The following is a 16,878-nucleotide window of genomic DNA, read 5'->3' on the forward strand; positions in this document are numbered from 1 at the left end:
CTCTCTCTCAGTCTCACACACTCTTTCTCTCTCACACAAACACACACACTCTCTCTCTAATAATATATAAACAATTATTTTTTATAGTTAGCCTATATTAAAATATTTAATAGAAACTTACTTACTTTATCATGATCCTTATCAACAGACATATAGAGGGTTTCTTTGCTATTTTATATAGCCTTTATTTTTATGCACGAGAAAAAAAAAAGATATAAAATTCAATAATATATGTATTAAGAAATATTAGAAATATAATTGGGGTAGTTGAGATATAATTCAAGATGTTCACACAATGCCCTAAATTATTATAATATATCAATAATAATAATATAAATTAATAAATCAATACATTATGTTAATATATCAATATAAATTAATAAATCAATACATTATGTTAATATATCAATATATTAAAATTAACATAACTATAAAATGGAAGGTATCTGATTCAAGATGTTCAGATATTTACTTTATTTATAATACATTATTATTTTCCTCTATTATTTTCAAGACATTTTTTACGTGTTCCGTCCTCACATGTCAGTGTGATACGTCATTGTGAATAAATAAATATGCATTTGCATTTTAAATGTATATTCTATTTATTTATGTAATATGTACTTGCTACTTTCTCTTTCAGTTCAGATCGATCATGGTTCAGATGCTGTGGCTGAACGGTTTTGTAGTTTCACTTTCTTTTTCGCCTACATCTCCCATCGTCTCCCGAAAATCACTCGGTTCCTTTTATTTTCGTAAATGTGTCGTAATGCTTTAAGAAACTGCACATTTACCTGCTTCACGCGCTCGTGATCACCTGGGATTATCAGTATATTCAGCCCTGGACGCGTGTGTTCGTGTGTGTAGGCTATGCAACTGAACCAGAAACAGCTTCAACTTTGCTTTGCATTGAAATCAAAAGCAAATCCAGTAAATCCAGTCCATCAGAAGCATTTAGCTGGAGTGCAGGGATGGTAAGGAAACTCGAGCTGCAGATATAGCGTGATTTATTTTGGGATTGTGTTGGAGTGGGATCATCATGGAGCTCCAGGCGGCATCAGCGGGCGCTCAGCAGCAGCCGGCCGGTGACAGGACGCACGAGTCCCGCATGGACGAGTACCTGCGCTCGCTGGGCTTTTACCGCAAAAAGATCGCCAAGGACGGGTCATGTCTGTTCAGGGCCGTGGCAGAACAGGTCAGAAGACTGATACTGATATTTACAACCCAAATTTTTAATGTGTTACGATTTTAATGTTTATAAAGACAGCCAACAAATTCAAAAACACTTAAAACGTCCCTAATACGCCTTAAATGTGTCACGGAGTGCTTAAAATGTCACTCAAAGTAACTGAAGTAACTCTGTTCCCTGTTTCCATAGCACTTGTGAACTATATGACACGGTTTGTAGTCTCTACGGTTTGTCAAAATCACCTTTTAGTTTATCTGAAGCTAATTAGCTTTAGCACACTAGCAGTTTATGCTAACTTACTAATAATAATAACATGGGTGTGGTTTATTTCTGCTTAAATACTATTAAGTGCTTCATATTTAAATAAATGATTACTTATTTGATCTCTAAAAGTTATAATTTGAGACTTGAGTGTCTAAACTATAATCATTAAAGTTTCATAGTATCGGTTGTCTTGATTTTGCTTAAATTCCCATGAAGTTTGATATGAATGATTTATTAAATAATAATTTTATTAAGATATTGTACAGGTTCGTAAATCCCTACAGGACACAATTTATTAAATAATCATTACCTGATCAGGTGCCTTATTATAATTACTCATTTCTTTATTCTTATTAAATGTAAACATAAATATTCATTCATATTCGAAGTTATGTAGTTTCAGATGTTTTATTTAACCTTGGAAAATATTGATTATTTGTTAGATGAACTTAAGGATATGTCTCGAGACTGTAATATTAATGTTATTCATATTGAATTATTAATGGTTTTAATACATTATTATATAATGGACTCAATGATACGGTTGAGATCAGGTGTTGCTGAATCATCACTTATGAAGTTTGCATTCTGAATGAATTCAGTGCTTTGAGTTTCGATAAACCTGTTATCCCAGGTTGACAACTGAATGATAAAGTGTAATAAACAGAATGTTTATGACTCCGTCCAACATATATTTTTCAATATAGATATACGGACTGACAGGTGTGTGTGTGTTTGATTGACAGGTGTTGCACTGCCAGGGTTTACACACTAAAGTACGTGCGGCCTGTGTGAATTATCTGAAACAGAACAGATCTAACTATGAGCTGGTGAGGCTAAAATTAAAAATACATTTTATATTCATATATTTACTTTACATTGCATTTATGAAAGTGTCAGTTGACCTCTGACCTGCTGTATTAAACTTGTCCTTGTTCTTTCTCCATGTGTGTGGTAGTTTATCGAAGGCGATTTTGAGAAATACCTGGAGAATTTACGAGATCCTCAGGTAACTACTAAACTTTGTACATTCAGGCAACTTGTTTAGTTTCTTATTCAACTCTTTTAATGGTAAAATGTTGACATTTCTAACACTCTTTCTCTTTATTCCTCCATCCGTTTAGAGCTGGGTTGGACAGGTGGAGATCACCGTTCTGGCTGAGCTCTATAAGTGAGATTATTACATTTACTTGTGTATTTGAGGCATGAACTGTGATGATGTCTTGTTCACTGACAGCCAGTTGTGCTCAAAATGCTCAAAATGGGATTTATAAAATCAAATGTCTAGTTTGACAATGATTCGGTTTTCTTGTTGCTATAAATGAAGATCCTGGAGGCAAAAGTGTTTCCTGTAAACTGTAAATCGCAGCAGTGCTAAATGCATCATATGATGAACAAGATTATCAATGCATGAATTAAAGCAATGCAAGTGATTTCTGATGTAGTTTTCCATGGAAAGGCTCATTTGCATAGAGTTAATTAATCCTCAACTTTGTTGCATTGTTCGACATTGAAATCAAATGACTTCTGTTCACATAATATTGCTGTCAGTCTGAACACGACAACAGCGGCTTTACTTTAATATCAGCAGATTTTATATTAAGAGTGTAAACTGTTGGTTTACTGTCTCTGATGGTGTAATGTTTATTTCTTCCAGGCATGATTTCATTATTTTCCAGGTGCCTGATCAACCCCCCGTTAACATCACAGAGAACGGCTTCCCTGATAAGGTGCAGAGTTGCATTCATGCACGATTATTAAAAAAAATGTAATCGCCGTAACACTGAAATCTCTCTCTCTCTCTTTCTGTCAGGTGCGACTGTGCTTCCTCAATGGAAACCATTATGACAGTGTTTACCCCCAATCTTTTGAGAAAAGTGCTGCTGTTTGTCAGTGTGAGTGCAAGTGCTTCTTCTCTATTCTGCGACATGCTTTCAGTATCAGAACCCAACCGAACCGTTTCTCTATCTGTAGCGATCCTGTACGAGCTGCTGTATGAGCGCGTGTGTGGCGTCGACCGCAGCGTTTTAGGGTCGTGTGTGAAAGGAGGACGAGGACGAGAAAAACTCGACTCGGAAGAATGCAAGAGCAGTGAAGAGTCTGACCTGGAGGAAGACGAGTTCTGGTACGTATTCGCACGTTTTCTTTTGCAATATCATTTGGAGAGTGTGATTATAGTTTTTAATAAGCGGATGATGACATGTTGGACTGGTTTTGGCATATCTTAATCTATAGGCTTACAATATATATATATGAAGAGTTCAGATGCAAAAGCCTCTAAATGCCATTTGAAATTTTCTTCTAAAATTATAATTTTTATCAAACTTGTATATTTAAGTTCAGTAATTTCACTTAAATGACAATTAATAGGTAATCTTAATTGCCATTTAAGTGAAATTACTGAACTTAAATATACAAGCTTGATAAAAATTATCATTTTAGAAGAAAATTTCAAATGGCACTTAGAGGCTTTTGCATCTGAACTCTTCATATATATATATAAAATATCAAAGCTTTTGGATTGGTATGATTTTTAATGTTTTAAAAAAAGAAGTCTCTTCTGCTCACCAAGGCTGCATTTATTTGATTAAAAATACAAAATAAAATGGTAATATTGTGAAATATTATTGCAATTTAAATCATCTGTTGTCTATGTGAATATATAGTAAAGTGTAATTTATTCCTGTGATCAAAGCTGTATTTTCAGCATCATTACTCCAGTCTTCAGTGTCACATGATCCATCAGAAATCACTCTAATATGATGATCTGATGATCAAGAAACATTTCTGATTATTATCAATGTTGAAACAGTTTTATTTCAGGATTCTTTGAATAGAAAGTTAAAAAGATTGAAAAGAACAGCATTTTTCTGAAGTAGAAAGCTTATTATATTATAAGTTTTTTTATTTTTTTATAAAATATTATATTATTATAACTTTTTATGTGAATTTGGTGAAACACTGAATGGAAACTCCATGTGTATAAATTAAAAAAATGTGATGATCTGCTTCACTTGGAAATATCTATCAACAGAGGTTAAATACATTGTAAATACAATTTCATAACTAGTTTTATTAAAAATGTTGGTGTGTGTGTGTTTGGTCTTATTAGGTCCAGTGAAAGCGGAGAAAAGACGGCCAGTGTGACGAACGCCAGACCGCCGAGGGTGATTTTCTCTCTCTTGAAGATTGAAATATCAGTGTTTTTGAAGACACTGACTTTGTATGATGAAATATTGTGGTGACGGGTCTGTCTGTGCTTCAGGGTCGTGGGAGGGGCCAGCCTCGAGGAAGGGGGCGTGGCTTTCTGTCCGCTAAGGCGCAGAAGTCCCTAAACCCCGCCCTCTACAGGAACGTGGAGTATGATGTGTGGCTCCGCTCTAAACGAAGTACATTTCTTTTTTCATTAATGTTTTGAAATATAGTTAGTATCTTGATTGAATTACTTGTATTAATATTTTTAATAACTGTGTGTGTGTTTAGTTCAACAGCAGCGAGATTTCTGCATTGCCGCAGGAATGCAATACGCTATCGGAGACAAGTGCAAGGTTAGCAGTGTGTGTGTTTAGTAGCATTTCATTATTACATGTATACTCCATTTAAAAGTTTAGAGTGGGGATCAAGCTAGTGATCAAAAGTACAGTGAAAATTTTGAAATATTATTGCAATTTAAAATAATGTGAATATAATAGTAAAGTGTAATTTATTCCTGTGATCAAAGTGTCACATGATCCTTCAGAAATCACTCCATAATATGAGGATTTGATGATCAACAAACATTTATGATTATTATCAGTGTTGGAAACAGTTCATTATGCTGATTAATATTTGTGGAAAACGTGAAACATTTTCTTTTTCATGATTCTTTGATGAAAATAAAGTTCAAAAGAACAACATTAATTTGAAATAGAAACATTTGTAACATTATAAATGTCTTTACCATCACTTTTGATCAATTTAATGCATCCTTGTTGAATAAAAGTATTCATTTCTTTAAAAAAAAACAAAGAAACAAAACATGTTACCGACCCCAACGTTTTGAACAGTAGTTTATATATGAGCTGTTATTTTATTTTTTTAAATTATATATTTCCCTGCTTTTGTTTTTATTAATTTAATACTTTTATGTTGTTTTAATATATATTTTTGTGTTTGAATTGTTATTTGTATTTTTTAACCTAGTCTCTGCATGTTTTTTGTTTAAAACACCCTGTGAAGCATTTAACATATGAAATGCATATCTCCACATTAAATGTATGATGATCTTCAGCGCTGTCTTGATTTGGTTTCTCTGTCTTCCTCAGGTGCAGCTGAGTGGCAGTAATCGCTTCTATAACGCTTACGTTAAGGAAGTCAGTCCTGACAATGGGCCAGTCACGGTGTTCATTGAGGAACTCAACAGGCCGTATGTCTTTTATTTATCTCTATATATGTGTGAAGGCATGGAAGCTTGTGTCAGCCTCTGAATAAAAATAATAATAATAATATTTGCGACTTTTTATCTCACAATTGCGAGATATGAAGTCAGAATTGTGAGAAATAAAGTTGTAATTCTGAGAAATAAAGTCGCAATTGCGAGAAAAAAATATCTTTAATCTTCTAAAATAGAATCTTTTGTAACATTATAAATGTCTTCAATTGAGTTCATCCTTGATGAATAAAAGTATTGATTTCTTTTATCACCCCCCCCCCCCCCCAAAAAAAAATTCTTACTGACCCCAAACTTTTAAACGTTAGTGTTTAATGTAACAAAAGCTTTCTTATTTCAGATAAATGCTGTTCTTTTAAACTTTCTATTCACAGAAGAATCCTGAAATACAAATGTTTCAACATTGATAATAATAATAAATGTTTGTTGATCATCAGATCCTCATATTAGAGTGATTTCTTTAGGATCATGTGACACTGAAGACTGGAGTGATGATGCTGAAAATTCAGCTTTGATCACAGGAATAAATCACACTTTACTATATATTCACATAGAAAACAGATGATCTAAACTGCAATAATATTACAATTTTATTTTGTATTTTTAATCAAATACATGCATGGTGAGCAGAAGAAACCTCTTTTAAAAACATAAAAAATCTTACCAATCCAAAACTTTTGAACAACAGTGTATATATGTATACTTAAATTGCTCTTTGTATATTGATAACAAAAAAAACATTTTTAAATTAGCCAAATTATTATTATCTTTTATTTCCATTAACCAACAGTCAATACCATGGAAATTCTTTGATGAAAATATTTTGTTGCTTTTATTTTTATTATTTTATTTTTATTATTTATTCTTTTATTTTATTTCTAAAGAAAAGAAAAACACAATTTAGACAAAAACAAATTGTTTTACTGAAAATGTATATTCTTAACCCTTAAAAAAACAATATACAATATTAAACTATGAATAACCTTGTGTTTGTGTGTTTAGAGAAACTGTGCCGTTGTTGAGTTTGCGTCTTCCGCCTGAAGAGCCCCAGTTGTGGCAGACGGTGTCAGACAAGAGCAAAAGACACAGCGTACCGAACAACGGCGCGCAGACGCCCTCCGGTACGACCTCTCCAGGTCAAAAACACACTTTCACAGCATCAACTCGCACACACACTCACTGCCTGGGTTTCTTAATGCAGAATGGGAGACCAGAGGAGGTCGAAGGTCAAACAAAGCCCCGCTTCAGTCAGCTTCCAGTGGTCGAGTTAATAAGCAACACTCCTGGCCTCCGCAAGCCTTCCCGGAGGAGAAGTTCAGGTGTGTGTCACAGTTTCATTTTATGCGTGCTCATTTTCAGTGTTGGGGAAAGTTACTTTTTAAAAAGTAATGCATTACAATGTTGCGTTACTCCCAAAAAAAGTAAGTAATTGCATTACTTAAGGGGCTTTCGCACCGGGTAGTTCTAGCTACTTAGCAGTTCTGGTTTAGTAATGCATTACTTAACTAGTTACTTGAAAAAGTAATCTGATTACAAGTAACTCAAGTTACTTGTAACGATACCCCCAACACTGCTCGTTTTGTGCAGAAAGAGGCTTCGAAAGACACTTGATTTGTGTAAAATTCTTTCTGGTGTGTGTTTGCAGACGGTCTGAGCAGCGAGGCAGTCCTGTGTGTGTTCTTCCAGAGGAGGAAGAGGAGAGCGTCGTGCTGGAGCTTCTTCACAAAGACGAGCTCAACTTCCCCTCGTTAGGAACAAGCCCTCAGACGGTGCAGCCCTTGCAAACACATTTACCCTCTATACAGGTGACACTCGAAAAATTTGAATATTGTGAAAAATGATTATTTTACAGCTTATGAAAACATCGAATTCTAAATCTCAGAAAATTAAAATATTACATGAAATCAATAAAAAAAAAGGATTTTAAATACAGAAATGTCGGCCCTCTGAAAAGTATAATCATGCATATGTATATAGTTATTAGGGCTGTGCAAAAATAAATTGCGATTAATCGCATCCAAAATAAAAGTCTGTGTTTACATAATATATTTGTGTGTGCTGTATATAATTATTTTGTATATATAAATACCTATGCATGCATGTATATATTTAAGAATTATTTGCGCTTAAATTCTGTATATATAAATAAATACATAATCTATATTATATAAATATAAATATTTTATTTATGAATAACACATTTTCCTAAATATATACATGCATGTGTGTGTATTTATATATACAAAATAATTATATACAGCACACACAAATATATTATGTAAACACAGACTTTTATTTTGGATGCGATTAATCACAATTAATTTTTGCACAGCCCTAATAGTTACATATATTAGATTCAACCTTTTTATTTAAATTACTGAAATACACAAACCTTTGCACGACATTCAAATTTTTCGAGTTTCACCTGTAGTGTGTGGTGAAGCATGATATTCAGGTAGAATAATGTTTGGTGGGACTGCTTAGTGATATTATACACCCCATGGCTATGACAAAAGGGAAAAACATTGTCATTGGGGAAAATAAACAATTTTATTTAAAAGAACAAGAAAAACAAACATTTCTAGTGCTGTCAAATTGTTTAATCATATCCAACATAAAGGTTTGTGTTTATATAATATATGTGTGTGAGTGTATATATACTCATGTATGCATATATACTGTATTTATATATAAACAAGCTTTTATGTTAAATGTGATTAATTGATTTGACAGCACTATCCTCAACACAACCTTTCTTAATAATATGCATTGGCAAATAGAGACATTTATTAAGAAAGTTTATTAGGGTCATTTCATTCACCCTGATTTTATCTCTCGAAATTCTTCATATTAAATATACGCTTTATTCAATAGATATTGTTACAATGCAGCTTTAGAGTAATAAGAAAATTACAGAATCAATTGCAAACTTCATCAAATATCTAAATTAAGATTAATGAAGCTCTTATAGTGCCTTTATTCAGCTCAGGGGCTGTTAGGAGTCCTAAAGTTAGGAGTGACAGGCCCATTATTTTTAGGAGTTTCTCCTAAATTCACCAGTTAGGAGCTACTTTTAGCCTTAAAATTCTTTGTGAATATGGCCCCAGGTCAGTTCAGTACTTTAGTACTCCAGTGCAGTGCTTGTGTAAAGTACCTCACCTATTGACAAAGCTACAACTCCATATATTTGTACTTAATAGTTTCTTCTGAATTTAGGCCACTGCTGGTGAGGTCGTAAAGAAAGGAGGGGAAAGGAAAGGCTCCCGGAAGAAGGAACAGAAGGAGTGTGTTTCAGAGACAGGTGAAGCTCCGCCCCCTTTATATACAGGTTTTACAAAATTGCATTTTCTAAATATACATTATAAAGACACAAGTATATCAAGTTAGGTGATTACCTTGACAAATTTGGTTCTTTATAATGTATATTTACACATAAGCACAATGGACAATCACTTTAAAAAAAAATATTGCATTGCCTTGGTATTGCTAACATGGCTGATCATATATTTATTTATAAATGGAATTATTATTCTGAAGTATATTTTGGTTTTTGCCTATCAGAAACATCCCAGAAGCCTGTACAGAGACAGAAGAGCGCCATTGAAGAAAAACATGGGGTGAGTTTATAACAGCTGATTCAGGACTATTCATTATGGCTTTGACAAGTGAAGTGCTCCCAATTTGCACACTTAATTGCATACCAATTTCCATTACTCTGTTCTGTTTTGTAGAATAAATTGTGGGGGGAATCAGGCTCTGATGCTGAATGACAAAATAACCTTATAAAATAAACATATACACTACAAAGTTGAGTATATAATAGAAGTATATAGTGTGTAGTGTTTCATTTGGTACTCAACTTATGTCTTTTAGATCAGTGTTTCCCAACCCTGTTCCTGGCGGTACACCAACACTGCGCGTATTCTTTGTCTCCCTAATCAGACACACCTGATTCAACTCATCAGCTCATTAACCCATCTGATTATGAGCTGATGAGTTGAATCAGGTGTGTTTGATAAGGGAGACAAAGAATACGCGCAGTGTTGGTGTGCCGCCAGGAACAGGGTTGGGAAACACTGTTTTAGATAACCAAGTATACTAGAAAGTGTTGTAATCACCATATCCAGGTGTATGGCAACAAAACAAGCAATATATCCTGTCCCTTCAATGTTAATCTAAATTCTTTGTCTTTACAAGTTGCTGGTTTATATTATGTTCTAGATAAGGGTTTCTGAGGAACCAGTGCAGAGATCTTCTCCAACAATAAAAGAGAAATTGCAAGAGAAACCCAAGCCTGTCTCTCCAACTCCACATCCCGCTGTTATCTTCTCCGGCCCCAAAACAGTCCCATCTTCATCTGCTACTCCCCCTGGTCTTGATAAATCCTCTCTTGAGGCAAAGATCCCTATTCAGCCAAAGAATAGCCATCCTCGAAGCCCTTACAACAGTCAGTTGGTGTCCACTTTACAGCCCATATCAGTGGCAGCAGTCTCAGTTCCCACTCAATCTGCCCCTGCATTGAAACCGACCCAACCCTCATTGCAAACGACCCCAGTGCTCCCCACATCTGAGAAGATTACCCACTCCAATCAAGCACCATCTCAGACCAACTTGGTTGCATCTCCGATCACCCCTGTCCAAGTACCTCCTGCTATCCCAACTCGAGTTGCTCTTGCATCTTCTGGCTCAATCCCAGATGCCCCGGTTGAATCCACCCCGCCCATTCAAACCACTTTTATTTCCAATCAACCCCTCTTACCTGCCTCTGCAATACCTGTTGCTCCGGCAGCTGCCCGTATACCAGATGCCCCAGAACCGCCTTCTACCACCCTTCCCATTGACGAAAGAAGTGGTCCACCAATTGCCCAAAAGACAGTAGATTCTCATACCGCTATGACACCAATCCCTCTTCCCAAAGCTCATGCCCCCTCCATCACCCCTTCCTCTGGTCCTGCCCATGCTCCACCTCCAGACTTACCTCAGTCACCATGCAATGCGTCAGATCCACAACCCTGTGAAACATCGGCCATACCTTCCTCTGGTAAGTTTAATCTGATTAAGACTTAAGGTTCTTACACACTGAGTCCGAATTTTCCATAGATTGTAGAAGTATGGACTTGACGCCACCTGTAGGTTTCTGAAGAGTATTTTTGAGGTACAAAGTGGGCGGAGCCGGCTGTCGCCATCTTGGTGGTGTGATAAACCGAAAATGCAGTAGCACCTCAATGCAGTGCATGAGATCTACGGGGAGGAGTCGGATAAGGCTTCAAGGGGTGGAGATTAGGGATTAGGGTTGGGTTTAGGAGTTGGGTAGGTTTAGGTGTATGTAAGGTGGGAGGAGTCGGATCTGGATCCGACTCCTCCCCGTGGAGTTCATGTTCCGTAGTGAGAACCATCTCCGAAAATGGGCAAAGAGGCGGGATTAGCTGAGGTGACGTGACTCTACCAGACGGGACAGCAGCGGCAATCCACCTGTCAATCAAGTGGCCACGCCCTTAATTATGCAGAACTAAGGCGTAATGTAATTTAAACGGATGTGTTATAAAAGTATTCACGCCCCTCATAGTCGTCATGAAGGGCAAAACTAGCTATACCAAAACCACTTTTTGCACTAGGCTGTAAACACATATTTTTCTGCTGTAAATTTTGGAGATTTAACATGGGATTGACTCTCTTCTGCAGCCTGTCTCTAGTGGCCAGTCGATGAATTGCAGTTTAAGTCACTTCCGTGTTGGGTTCAAGAGAGAGACCGTAAGGTTGCCGCTTGTTTTTTTTTGTATGCGGCATGCTAAAAATTCGTCACGAACAGAAACCTTGCACACGTTTCTCTACGGATTAATACGTATCGAACTCAATCACAAAACAATACAAACTTGAGTTTTCAAGCACTGAGGCTGATTTTGTTGTCCTCTCTCTTCTTAAAAAGAGGAAAAGAAAGGAAATATTGAGTCCATCCATCTAATCCTGAGAATACGTAGAGAGGAAGGAGAGTCCCTCCTCATCAAGGAGCTGCGGGATTATCCCTAGCGATTCAAAGTTAACTTAATTCAGTGGCTTATTTTGATGCTTTGCTAGCGACACTGGAGCCACATATTAAAAAGAAGACCCCCAATTTCTGTGAAACAATTAATCTTGAAGAGTTCTGAAAATGACCGTTCACTTGTACGGTGGCTCTGAATTGTCAAAACACCTTTCAAAATGCCTGCTAATTGGCAAAATGCCAATTTTGTTTATGACGGACGAATGTTTCGGAGGCAGTGTGTAAACGTGATTGACATTTAGACATGACATTACTTGCAATGCATCAAGCAAATCTGGTTACAAATGTTGACTTCCTAGTATAATCAACCGAGTTCTCACAGAGCATCTTCTTGTCCGCCAGGTGTAGCCCCTGCTCCTGACCACCCATCCCAACCCCAACAAATGCCCTATCCTCATCTCCAATGGTCTCAGCTCCTCCAGGACCCGGTTTACCCAGGATTCCCCCTCAACGAGAAGGGAGAGGTGGAACCACTGCCTCCCTTTTCCCTCTCCCAAAAAGGAGAAGACCTTCCACAAGGTAGTGAAAACCCCAAAGATCTGAGCCATTGAATTGACTACAATATCCTCCCAGTAGACCGTTATCCAGGGCTAAATGCCAATTTTTTAATCTTGGTAATGTTTTTTTTTATACATATATATTTCAGATATCAATGTCCTCAAGTTCTTCTTCAACCTCGGTGTGAAGGTACACTTCTTCTTTCCATTTGTTGCGTCTTTAATGACTTCATTAATGGCCATCACTATTTCTTTACATACTATTCGTAAGTTTATTCACATGCTCCCAATTTCCTCAGGCATACTCTCAGCCAATGTTTCCTCCCATCATTTATCTGGGTCCACTTAACCAAGCCTATCAGATGCATCTCAGAGCTCCTCCTCCTCCTGACTCTCCCGCCAATCCCACCATGACTTCATGGCAACCAGAAAACCCTTCTCCTCCACGGAATTCCAGCTCAATCCCTGAGACCTCATTGGAGAGTCATGCTCCCGTTGCACCGGTACCAGTTGGTAGCGGTCCTGTTGGTCCTATAGAGATGGGAGGGTACAATGATCATCCTCAATCCCTTCCGATGCAAGTCCCGCCAAGAGTACCAATGCCCTGGTCAACAACTTCTGGCCAAAGTGCCTATTCTGGGAATTACCCAGCTTCCCCTCAAATGCAGTTTTCAGCGCAACCCTGTGGACCTCATGGGAATCAGATGTATTCGCCTTCATCCGTTGGGTACCATCATATCCAGCCTCAATCGATGCCTCACGAAGCCTTAAACCATGTTCCTCATGGTCGGATGGATGTCTTGCCATTTGTTCCTTCCACATTGGATAGAGGTCAAGAAAATGGCCAGCGACCTATGAATATGAGCCCCCACTATGGGTCCATGCATAAGATCCCTGGCTTTCCAGGAACCCAACCTCAGTTGGGTAGTGGTGATTACAAACCGGTCGATATTCCCGTTTCAATGGCCACAATGCAACCTCAACACTATCCTGGAGCTTGTCCTGTCGTACAACCTTTCCAGCTTGGCCAAATGCAAGGGGATATGACCTCTCTAGGTAATGGGAACTTAGGAAGAGTCTACGCATATTCTCCTGATGACAATTGGTCAGTTGAGGAGATGGAGATTCACAATGTGGATCTCAGAAATCCCCAGTCCTTCTATAGCCAGGCGTATAGAGGTGGAGGAAGACGTGGCCAAGAAGATAGAGGCGGATATCGAGGTCGGAGTCACCGTGGACGGAAGGATTACTCTAGTCGGGGTAGGCCGGATGACCAATCGTCCTATAGACATTATGGGAGACGGGGTGCCGGGCCAAGGGTTGGGCAGATGCCATATCAGTGATGCTTAAATGCTGGATATACACTTGTTTTTGGTTTACTGTGATGTCAGATACACACAATCGGTTTGAATTTTTGGGTGGCTTTTGGTATATTATTGATTAGTTATATATCCAATGTTTTTAACCGTTTTCTGTCTTTCCCCCCAAAGACATTCTTGTTTAAAATTAAAGCAATTGTTTGGATTTCCCAAAAGCCTAGTGGAAATGTTTGTTTGCATAGATGTTGTAATAAAATCTTATAAATAATCACATTTTTTTGTTTTCTTGAGCAGAATGCACTTCCCCGACATGCACACTAACAGGGAAAAAATATAGATCATACCATTATATTGGTTTGAATGTGTAAATGTTTCAGATCTATGTGAATTTGATTATTATAGTTTTCTTTTCCAATCTTTTTTTTTTTATTTAAAGTTATGTCAAGAAAGTTTTACATCTTTTAGTGTTTTTTTAAGACTGTTTTTAAGATTTTCCTGAAAAGCTTGCAAGATTCATCTTATGCTGCAGAGCGTATATCTTACCAGACATAGCAAAGTGCCTTTTTGTCATGTTTTACTTGTGTATTTCAACATAATTGGTTTTCTTTGACCACGTGTTTATCGTGCACTCTCAACCTCTTCCAGATGAACGCTGATGCCTCTAAATAAATTGCATTTCTGATCCAAAGTATGTTTTAACACTGAATAAACAAATGCCTAATACCTTTCTCGCTTGTCATCTTTTCATTTATCAGTTGCAAATCCCTCCAAGGAATTTTAATATATTTGACCAGATTTAATTATATTCCTGTCTTATTTTCATGTCAGGTTTAGTGTGTTCTCCAAGTAAGGTTTATTAAAGGAACTTCCAATTGCATTATCATGTCTGGTGCTGAACATGATTGATAGATTTGCTAAAAAAAAACACCTCCCAAAACTTTATTTTTTATTTTTTTTTAGATGTTTAACCCGAAAAATGTTTTCCAGGACAATGCAAACGTTTCCAGGACATTTTACTTTTTTCCCCATTTTCCATGTGTTTTACAAGACTGAAAAAAAAATTGGTCTTTAAATTTCCAGGTTTTCTAGGACATGTGGGAACCCTGAGAGCATCAAGAAATACAGGCTCCCTTCATTATTTCAAACAAACATTTATTTCCCATAGATTTGCATGTACATAAACTGAACTTTGAACTCTTCTCTGTACAAAACACACATCGGCACGCTTAGGAACGACTGAAAACGTTTAATTCTAGAACAGAGTCTTATGGGAAGGCACCTCGGGTCATCTGATGGTGCGGTACATCATGAAGTCTACAGTGGTGCATCGTGGGAATTTGCCGATGGAGCTCTCCTCCACGGGCGTGTAGACTTTGATCTGCCGCATGTGTGTGTCTCGTCCGTTCTGGTGGTTTGCCAACACGGCGATCTGGATCATGAAGGTTCTGATGGGATTGTTCACCAGATCCAACAGAGGAATGTGAATCCAACCGCTGGGCTCCACCATCTCCAGCTGCTGCTCACACACACACAAAGGGTTTACTTTGTGAAAATGCACAGTATTTTGATTGTTTAGACAAAAAAATACATAAATAGACATGAAAGATTGATTTAAGTTATGAATGCGTTTATTATGCAAGAACGAGACCACAGAGTGATTCTCTCAATGAGGTGAATCATGACATTACAAACTTTGATTTCAAGCCGAAAGGTTTTTGAAAATCTGACAAAAATAAGGTACAAGACTGTGAACTTCAGAACAACAGTGTGGTTATTCAGCAGGGGTCAGGCGTCTCTTACCCGGATCTCCTGCAGGTTGTGGAAGTTGTTTCCCACTCTGACCGAGATCTTGCTGGGAGTGTAGCTTTCATCAGATTTATAATCCGCATAAATGCACAGCATCTTCACAGTGGTCTTCCTCCTAACAGGACACAATCACAGCCTTTCAGTGAACATTTAAGCACTGATCTCAGGTCAGAATTTTTTTTTGGTCTTCCAATAGACTTGTTTTAAATGATCTTTAATAAACAAATAAGCAAAGCATTGAAATTTCAATCCAATAAGAGACATCATTTGAGAAGAGAACTTGGGTGACTAATAATGTAAAGACTCATTGTGACTCTACCTGAACTGAATGTTGACTAGGTGCGGCTGAGAGCCATCGGACTGCCAGTACGTCTCCAGATTATCATCCCTCAACTGGTCGACTCCGAAGCCTTCACACAGAGAGAGAATGATTCAAGTGAAAAACTAAACACAGTGCAATGATCAAAAACAGATCATATTTAATACACACACACACCTGGCTTGCACGAGGACAGTGACCACACGGCTTGTGACCCGATCTCTCGGACGGTCCCGGTGCGCTCCAGCTGCTTTGGGTCGGCACCTGGGGGGGTTTTAGTGGCGGTTGCCATGGTTACTGAGGAAAGAAAATGAGGAGTGACAGATGGGATGGAATTAAAATACACTCACAGACAGTATAAACACATGTATTAAATAATAATAATAGTGCACTGTGGAGTAACCCTAACCTAACACTAACCCTAAACAATGACATTTGCATACACACTTAATTGAAAACTTGTAGTTTTACCGATCATTCTTCTGTGTGTATATAAGTGTGTGTGTGTGTTACAGAACATATAATCAACTAATATTGAGATTAATTTGTAGTTTTTTTTTTATTAAAAAATAATAATAAAAATGCTCTATGGCAATACAATGTTTTTTTTTTTTTACATTAGGTGTGTGTGTGTGTGTGTGTGTGTGTGTAATTTTAACTACATAGGATCTTAATATGTAATATTCAACTTTATGATATACTGGATATATCATAATGCCATGAAGACAAATATACTAATAAACTCCATGAACACATTTACAAAGTAAAAAAATCTGAATTTTACAAAGGGTTGTTTAATCAAAAATATCTTCCTTTAATCTTTACACCAACACAAAGCCACAGTTACTCACCGGCACTAAAACACTACCACAACTATGTCTTCTTACATCTGTCTCCACAACTAACGCACGTCTAGGAATAGTTTCTTAAAAAATGTAAAATATAATCGTAAACACCCATACACTGTTCGCATTTGCCCGGCATTGGCGCACTGTGATCACGTCACGGTTCTTGG

General features: G+C 37.2%; 2 protein-coding genes across 4 annotated transcripts; one reads left to right on the forward strand and one right to left on the reverse strand.

Moving 5' to 3' along the window:
* The first annotated feature begins 663 nt into the window (after nt 1–663).
* otud4 (OTU deubiquitinase 4) lies at nt 664–14,465 on the forward strand. Of its 2 annotated transcripts, none has more exons than XM_089124296.1 (20): nt 664–1,195; nt 2,200–2,283; nt 2,412–2,462; nt 2,578–2,624; nt 3,111–3,183; nt 3,267–3,348; nt 3,428–3,578; nt 4,566–4,620; nt 4,719–4,842; nt 4,937–5,001; nt 5,758–5,858; nt 6,885–7,003; nt 7,084–7,201; nt 7,528–7,687; nt 9,099–9,183; nt 9,444–9,499; nt 10,104–10,923; nt 12,265–12,441; nt 12,569–12,609; nt 12,719–14,465. In XM_089124296.1, exons 1-20 carry the CDS (start codon nt 1,040–1,042, stop codon nt 13,760–13,762), a joined length of 3,609 nt encoding a protein of 1,202 aa, XP_088980422.1. In that variant the 5' UTR covers nt 664–1,039; the 3' UTR covers nt 13,763–14,465. The 2 variants fall into 2 exon arrangements, with proteins under 2 accessions (XP_088980422.1, XP_088980423.1); XM_089124297.1 differs by having other exon boundaries at nt 7,528–7,651.
* A 408-nt stretch (nt 14,466–14,873) lies between these two features.
* Nucleotides 14,874–16,862, reverse strand: anapc10 (anaphase promoting complex subunit 10). Of its 2 annotated transcripts, none has more exons than XM_039660891.2 (5): nt 16,715–16,862; nt 16,041–16,180; nt 15,864–15,954; nt 15,539–15,659; nt 14,874–15,254 (listed from the first exon to the last, which is right to left on the reverse strand). In XM_039660891.2, the coding sequence occupies exons 2-5, from the start codon at nt 16,153–16,155 to the stop codon at nt 15,024–15,026; spliced, it is 558 nt and encodes a 185-aa protein (XP_039516825.1). In that variant the 5' UTR covers nt 16,156–16,180; nt 16,715–16,862; the 3' UTR covers nt 14,874–15,023. The 2 variants fall into 2 exon arrangements, with proteins under 2 accessions (XP_039516825.1, XP_039516826.1); XM_039660892.2 differs by having other exon boundaries at nt 16,041–16,160; nt 16,715–16,859.
* Between the last annotated feature and the right edge of the window lie 16 nt (nt 16,863–16,878).

Source organism: Pimephales promelas, chromosome 20, assembly GCF_988280905.1.
Source record: "Pimephales promelas chromosome 20, fPimPro1.hap1.1, whole genome shotgun sequence".
NCBI classification, from domain to species: domain Eukaryota; kingdom Metazoa; phylum Chordata; class Actinopteri; order Cypriniformes; family Leuciscidae; genus Pimephales; species Pimephales promelas.

What these genes read in the sequence shown, in the direction of transcription:
- otud4 (XM_089124296.1), top strand. Translation starts at nt 1,040, where the DNA reads ATGGAGCTCCAGGCGGCATCAGCGGGCGCTCAGCAGCAGCCGGCCGGT. An exon ending in CTATCGGAGACAAGTGCAAG is followed by an intron (nt 5,002 to 5,757) that starts GTTAGCAGTGTG and finishes TGTCTTCCTCAG; the next exon opens with GTGCAGCTGAGTGGCAGTAA. An exon ending in CGGCGCGCAGACGCCCTCCG is followed by an intron (nt 7,004 to 7,083) that starts GTACGACCTCTC and finishes TTCTTAATGCAG; the next exon opens with AATGGGAGACCAGAGGAGGT.
- anapc10 (XM_039660891.2), bottom strand. Translation starts at nt 16,155, where the DNA reads ATGGCAACCGCCACTAAAACCCCCCCAGGTGCCGACCCAAAGCAGCTG. An exon ending in ACTGTCCTCGTGCAAGCCAG is followed by an intron (nt 15,955 to 16,040) that starts GTGTGTGTGTGT and finishes CTCTGTGTGAAG; the next exon opens with GCTTCGGAGTCGACCAGTTG. An exon ending in CTAGTCAACATTCAGTTCAG is followed by an intron (nt 15,660 to 15,863) that starts GTAGAGTCACAA and finishes GTGTCCTGTTAG; the next exon opens with GAGGAAGACCACTGTGAAGA.